Source organism: Dasypus novemcinctus, chromosome 8, assembly GCF_030445035.2.
Source record: "Dasypus novemcinctus isolate mDasNov1 chromosome 8, mDasNov1.1.hap2, whole genome shotgun sequence".
NCBI lineage: Eukaryota > Metazoa > Chordata > Mammalia > Cingulata > Dasypodidae > Dasypus > Dasypus novemcinctus.
The window spans coordinates 116,513,927-116,521,689 of record NC_080680.1 but is presented as its reverse complement, the minus strand read 5'-3'; the positions used below and the strand labels follow the sequence as shown (position 1 = coordinate 116,521,689).

The 7,763-nt window shown below is 36.0% G+C and overlaps 1 protein-coding gene across 1 annotated transcript; it reads left to right on the top strand.

The window, feature by feature from the left end:
- Positions 1–5,015: 5,015 nt before the first annotated feature.
- On the top strand, positions 5,016–5,960 carry LOC101413301 (olfactory receptor 13F1-like). The gene has a single exon (XM_012530292.2). It carries the CDS (start codon positions 5,016–5,018, stop codon positions 5,958–5,960), a length of 945 nt encoding a protein of 314 aa, XP_012385746.2.
- The last annotated feature ends 1,803 nt before the right edge of the window (positions 5,961–7,763 follow it).

Genomic DNA, 7,763 nt, shown 5'->3' with positions numbered 1-7,763 from the left:
ATTAAACTGGCACTTCTTTTCTGGTATAGTACCTGCTTGTTCTTGATATAATACCCTTTTGATAAAATGCTGCATATGATTTGCTGACATTTTATTGAGGATTGTTGAATCTATATCCATGTGTGATATTGTTTATAATTTCCTTTTTTACTAATGTATTTATCAGATTTTGTTGGTACCAGGGTATATTGAACTAATAAAAGTTTTGGGAAGCATTTCCTCTTCCTCTGTTTTTTGAGCTGATATAAGCATTTCTGTAAGATTAATACTTTTTATTATTTTAAATCTACAAAATTCATTACTAATGCTCTCTAGGAAAGTGTGTGTGCCGCACACATGGAGAGCTGACACAACAAGAAGATGCAACAAAAAGAAACACAGATGCCAGTGCCGCTGACAACAACAGAAGCAGACAAAGAAGGAGATGCAGCAAAATAGACACAGAGAACAGACAGCCGGGGTGGGGGTAGGGGGGAGAGAAATAAATAAATAAATAAATCTTTAAAAAAATATATTTTGATATTTTCTAGATGTTATTTTATTATGATTGCAAATTCAATTTTGTTTTGCTCAGACAACATATTATGTATGATTTCAGTCTTTTGAAATGTATTGGGATGTCTTATGAACTAGAATTTAAGCTATGTGGGTGAATGCTCAATACACATTCGAAAAGGATGTGATCTGAAATCATTGAAGAGTGTTTTATAAATGTCAATCACGTCATTTTTATACTGTTTTACAATCTTCTAAATCATACTGGGTTTTTTTCTATTTGTTCTATCAATGCCTGAAATTTGGTGTTAAACTTTTTCAGATATGATTATAAATTTGTCCATTTTCCCTTAAGCTCTGATAAATTTTTTTTTCTTTCATGCTTTGAAGCTATGCTATTGAGTTTTTAATTGTCTATTTTTTTCATTTATTTCTGGGAATACTTTATTATTTCTTAAGGTGAATTTGTCTGATCTTATTAATATAGGCATTTCAGCTTTCTTTCATTTAGTTTTTGCTTGTTACGTTTTTCCATCCTTTTACTTTTCAACTTGTCTGTGCCTTTGTTTAAAGTGTATTTTTAAAAGCGTCTTCTTTTTTTATCCAATATAGTAACCCATTTTTCAATTGGTATCTTAGTTCATTTATATGTAATATAATTACTAGAGTAATGTTGTTTAAGTCTACCTTCTTGCTGTTTTTTTTCTACTTGTCCCTTCTAACCTTTATTCCTTTTTTTCTGTATTTTTTATTTATTCTTTTAGCTGTATTTGTCTATTGTATGTTTAGTAGTTGCTCTTAGGATTGCACTATGGATCCTTAACTATTTCACTCTACCTTTGCTGAATTTATATTAAATCACCTCATGTCAAATGTTAAACTTTTAAGACAGCTCATGGATAAAGGAGTTAAGCAAGTTACCTATGATCCATTTACTTGCTTTGCTTCCTTTACCAAGGGCATACTACCAAGGGAGAGAGAAAAACAAGAGGTAGGTGACCCAGTCTAGGTTTTTGTCAATGGAACCTCTGGGTAAATTGATTAATGCTATTTACTGGGAGAAGAAACCTTATCTATTAAATGCCCCTTGGAGAGAGTCTCAAGGTAAAGAATTACTCAGAGCAAAAAGCCCAAATGCTCTAATACATGGCTCACTGAAGAATGTTACATAAACTCTAGTCTTGCTGGGGTAGAAAATGGGATGCATCTTTATATAAATGTTTCTCCTGCAATGTGAGGTAACAATACAGATCTCACTTAAACCCACATCCACTACTCTGGGCCAGAGTTCATGTCTGATTCAGGAAGAAAGGATGAGGGTTTCAGTGGAAATCTGGAGGCATCTACCAATCACCTCTATTTTGGTGGTGCTTGAACGCCAACTCTGTCTTCCCTGTAGTGAGCTGCTGCTAATATCTCTGCTCAGCTCTTCCAAGGAGTCACACTCTGCACGTGCTCAATGCCAGGTTTGGCCAAGGATTGGAAAGGAGGGTTGACACATATTTTGAGTTTCCCCATCTATGGTTCCCTCTTTTCCAGGATTACTTCCCAAATTACCAGCTGCTCCAGCAGCCAGAAATGCTGCTTTTCAGATTTCTCAGCTCAGTAAGTCTCTTGCTTTCTGCTTGAGTTCTGTCTTCTATTCAGATGAGGGAGAAACCCTGGGAGAAACACCATGTAAATGTTAGACCTAACCCAGAAGATTCACTTTTCCCAGAAGTCAAATCCCCTCAGTTCTGCCTGCTTTTTGGTTGCTTTCTAATGCACTCAAACAGTTGTTGTTTTCTTAATACTTAATGCAGGGTTTATCATTGTCAGTGGTGGAAGGATTACTGTGATCTAAGATAATTGCTACAAGATGCTCCACCAGTACCAGAAGCTGGAAATCTGAGGTATATTTTTCAGACAAATGTGTCCTTACATTATTTTATATTGGACATGGGGTAAGATTGAGAAAAAGGAATCACAGATGACTTCAAAGTTTTTGGCCTACGCCCATGAATGTACGCTGGTGCCATTAATGGAGATAGGGAAGACCTACCCTAATAAGTATCAGAAAACCTGGCAAAACTTTTTGGCTTTACTTCTATTCAGGAAATTCCATGGTGGTTCATAGTTTCTCTTTCTTTCAGTGTTCTTTGAACTCTCTTTAAAGTAGAAGTTGGTCTGGTGCCTATAATAGTGTATATAAGTTAGCATAAGTCTTAGTGCCCCCATCTGAACTTTACACAAAAGTGTGGGTAGCCCTGAAGTAACGCTCTCTGATGGCACTTTCCCTAGATAGAATTGAGTCAACCTAGGTAATTCTCCTGAAGTCTTACAAGTATTTGTCTATAGGACCAGAATGCGTAGGATGTGCTTGCCAATGAGTTGAGATGGAAGGGATGTTGGTTAAAGAAATTCAAAGGACATCTGGAGCCAGATGTCAGTCAATACTTTTCTCATTTTTGTTTCAACCATTTTTTTAGGGTTGCAGTGAATCATGTTTCAATGAGGAAAGAAAGGCAAATACATCACCAAAATCAAATGAGGAAACCTTGAGATATGGAAATAAAGACATGAAAGAAAAAGTTTTCAAGAGGCAAGTAGAAATAAGGGAAAGAAGTCTAATAATAACTAAGCATATACAATATACCAGGTACTCTGTTGATTGCTTCTATAAAATTTCTCTGTTCCTCACAATAACTCTGACAAGGATATGTTGCCCTCACTCTTTTATAATTGAGTCAACTGAAATTCAGTGAGGATCATCAATTGGTCCAAGATGACACACTGAAGTGATGAAGGGGAAGGTTTGGTAGCACTAAAGCTACAATGAGATGTCTTACAGTTAAAGAAGTGAATCATATAAAACATCCCAGGACCTTACAAGTTAGATTCCTGTGGGAACGGAGTAAATGAAAGATCCCAAAATTGTACTCTGATTGCAATATAATATAATAATAGATACTGAGGAGGTGATTTCTGGTTGTGTTCTCAAAAATCTTGGCAATAGTTCAAATTTATAATCTTCTCCAGGAAGGAGGATATATTTAATAAGTGATATAGATAATTCATTAATGGCCATGATTATAGTTTTCTAACAAGAATGTATCCTTATGTGATGCATAGTGATGAAACATAGTAATAGCATTTCATGCCCAGCACCATACACCATGTACCACCAGCCCCTCAAAAGGTAAATGGCAAGCTATGAACAAGAATTACAAAGCACCACTCAAATAAACAGAGACTTCTGTGTGTCTGAAGGGTCAAAGAATTTTTTATATGATGAAACTTATGTCCTAAAAGTAACTCTACCCATAAGAAAGAGCCCCAAGTTTCTTCCACAGTTGGCATGAAAACATCTGTTCTCATATCTTCTCTTTGAGTCATGATGAGCCATAGATGATATCTTCAGCTCACAACCCTCATCTTTGCGGGGATCCATATCAAGCACAACTTGTAAAATTAAACATGTAAGGATACCCTCCCTCAATATGAAGGAAGAAACAATGAGATTCTTCTAATGTTATACAAATTAACCAAGTTAATTGACTTTCATAAGACAATTAGGAGCAAAGTAAAGTTCCCCTTCCCAAACACAGTTTAGACAGGAACATGTTTACTTCTTGTTGAATAACACTATAATTAAAATAGATCAGCTACTGACTATAATTGGATCTGTGGGACATTGTCCCTGGAGTTTCAGAATTTATTATCTTGCAAGAATAGATTTCTAAGTTTAATTTGTTGTACAAATTAGAAACTTTTCACTAGCATCAAAGAACTTAAATTACCTTGAATACCAATGAATGGTTCTTTGGAGGCAGTGTGTGGATCAGTGACTCCAGGACAACACTTGCAACATGAAAAAAATCTCTACCCAGTATCTACTACCAGGTGAATATCTGTCATCGTTTTCCTGGGTTTGAGAAGCAAAATTTGGGTTTGTGTCTAAATAGTCATGGTCTCAGTAAATTAAGCTGTGACTGCAGAAATCTATACTTTCTTATATTCAGGGAAAATCTCACATTATTTTGTATGTGTCTGAAGATGCTATAATTGAAAGCAGAACATCTCTGAAGAAAGAAGATTGTTACCAAACCAGAGGAAAGAAACCTTTCAAATGGTCTTGAGGTAAATGGATGGCATAGGCACAGATGTGTGATAACTCTGGTTTTGGAATAAGAGAGAAACCATAAGATTGTTTCCTTCTTCTTTCTCTCATCAAGTGTTCATGAAGTAACTCCTCTCACAGCAATATCAAATGACAGTGTGGGAGCAAATAAAGCAGATTGAAGATTTTTTATTTATTGATATCCTGCTTGAAATTTTCCTTGTTAATGACAGATTCCTTCAAACATATATCCCTAATACTATCACCAAGTTAGAGAAGCCATTAAGTTAGAGAAGTTAGAGAAGCACAGACCACAAATTCATATGAAATAAAAATATCAGAGAATGGGGAGGAATGTTTTTTACATATATTATATGATGTTAATCTTGCTATGCATATAAAAGATGAATAGACAGATAAAATGTTCCATGCAAATTGGACATCTGCAACAGGTTTTGTCTTCCTGGGATTTTCCCACTACCCTAAAGTCAAGATCCTTATATTTGTGCTGTGCCTGCTGATGTACTCGATCACCTTTCTGGGCAATATTATTCTGATCTCCATCAGCATTCTGGATTCCCGCCTGCACACCCCCATGTACTTCTTCCTCAGCAACCTCTCCCTTCTGGACATCTGGTACACCTCTTCTGCTCTCACTCCAATGCTGGCAAATTTTATTTTGGGAGAAAACACCATCTCATTCTCAGGATGTGCTGCTCAGATGTACATCTCTCTTGCTATGGGCTCTACTGAATGTGTGCTCCTGTCCATGATGGCATATGACCGGTATGTGGCCATCTGCCACCCCCTGAGATACCCCGTCATCATGAACAGGGTGGTCTGTGTGCAGATTGCGGCTGGCTCCTGGATGACAGGCTGCCTCACTGCCCTGGTGGAATCGGTGTCTGTGCTACAGCTTTCTCTCTGTGGTAATAGCATCATCAATCATTTCACTTGTGAAATTCTGGCTATCTTGAAACTGGCATGTGTGGACACCTCCGTGGCACAGTTAATCATGCTGGTGGTCAGCATACTTCTCCTTCCCATGCCTCTGCTTCTCATCTGTATCTCCTATGCCTTCATCCTCTGCAACATCCTGAGAATCAGCTCAGTGGATGGAAGAAGCAAAGCCTTTTCAACGTGCACAGCCCACCTGACTGTTGTGGTTTTGTTCTATGGCACAGCTCTCTCCATGTACTTGAAGCCTTCAGCTGTAGATTCACAGGAAATTGATAAATTTATGGCTTTGGTATATGCAGGTTTAACTCCCATGTTGAATCCTATCATCTATAGTCTACGGAACAGAGAGGTGAAAGTGGCTTTGAAAAAATTGCTGACTAGAAATCCTTTTGGTACTGAATACTGAAATACTATTGGAACAAGCATACTCACTTGGATAATCTTTAAGATTACATACTAGTTGGCCTATATCAAAACCTCAGACAATGCATACTTGTGATAAAATTCACCTTTCAGTCTTCCATCCTGATTTGTCTGTAAATTATACTTTCAATATTAATACATCATTTAGGGAAACAAAATTATGTTTTTGGAAACGTATTTAGCCTTTATTTTATATGTTAATTATATATGATAGCTGATATATGGCATATGTCACATATGTCTATTATTTATAAATATAAAATTAAAATTAGATAATTGCCTGTTGCTTCACCTTTGGCTTACTATATTATCTCAGTATGTAGCTCAGGCATTCCTTTGACAATAACTAACAGAATTAAGAGTCTAAAATTTTGAACCTATTTGATACTGAAGTAATTTTAACTTATGTTATTTATGTTTACTCTTGAATTTAAGAAGTAATAGGAAGTATTCTTAAAATAAATGTGGATACAATTCAAAGTAGTGACATATCCTAATTTATAAAACCAAGATACCATCAAATATAGAACTCTTCCTAGTTTCTAAGATGTTGCAGTGTGAAAAAATATATGGTCTTAGATTTCATGAAATATAGTATGGATGATTTTGTTTCTTTGGGGTGGGGGAGTAAGTGAATATGTGTGTCTAAGCAAAGCTATCATCACAAGGGTTTGCACAGTTGTAGTCTTGTGTATGAGGTGGATAGAAACATAACAATGGAGCATCTTGAATTATCCATGGGTATGAAGTCAGGAAGCTGTCATGTTGTGCTTTGTGTATCTGCAAGAATTAATCACCTAGTACCCATGTTACTGTATTTCACAGAGCACACTGTATTAACCAATTAAGACTGAAGATTAAAAGATGTCAATCACTCCTCTGAAGAGACTGCATTGCAAGAAAAATCATACATCAATGTAGACACATATTGGGAGAGAATATTTATAAATATATTTTGTATATATGAACCGAATTGCATAAAATATATCTTCTCAAATGTTGCATATTGGTGAGCTTTTCTTTGTCTTTTCTACGCTCACTAGAGCTGTGGAATAATATGAGGCCCTTTTAAACACATCGCGTCTTTTTTATCAGGGACAAATCCTTGGATTTATGTGGACGAGATCTTTTTTCTGGGAAGAAGGTACCTCTCACGAGCATAGGTCAATTCTGCCTGAGTTTTAGGGTTAGGGCAGGTGAGATAACTAGATAAATATCTGAGGAGGTCCCAATCTGAGCAATACAGAGCTTGCAAGTAATAGATCAGTTGAAGATGAAAGGACTTATGAAAGAACAGAATGAAGAAAGAATTCAACTAGTAGATACTGTGGTTGTGTTTGTAATCCAAGTACCCTCAGAATTCATGAGAATTTTTGTTTTATCTCTCAGATACTAGATATTCAGTTCTATTGATTCTGAATCTCTCCAAAGGTAAGGGTTGAATATTTATATTGTGAATAAAAGCAAATCAGTCATTCTTGTTTTCATCCTTACTTAGTAACATCATGAACAAGTGACCATGGCTTGATGCTAAATTATTTGGTTGAAGAGGAAGATGGAGTAGTAACCACATTATCCAGCCAAATGCTATAACAACCTAAAATAAAACTTGATTCCCAGTGATCACATGGGTTGATTACCTATTCTAAGAGTTATACACTTATTCTAAGGGTTATATCTTATTATTTGTGCTTATAGGTGAGAAAATACGAATATAATATATAGAAATTAAAGTTTATGTCTCATCAGTTAAAATGTGCATGTTTTATCACATTCCCAACCCCCT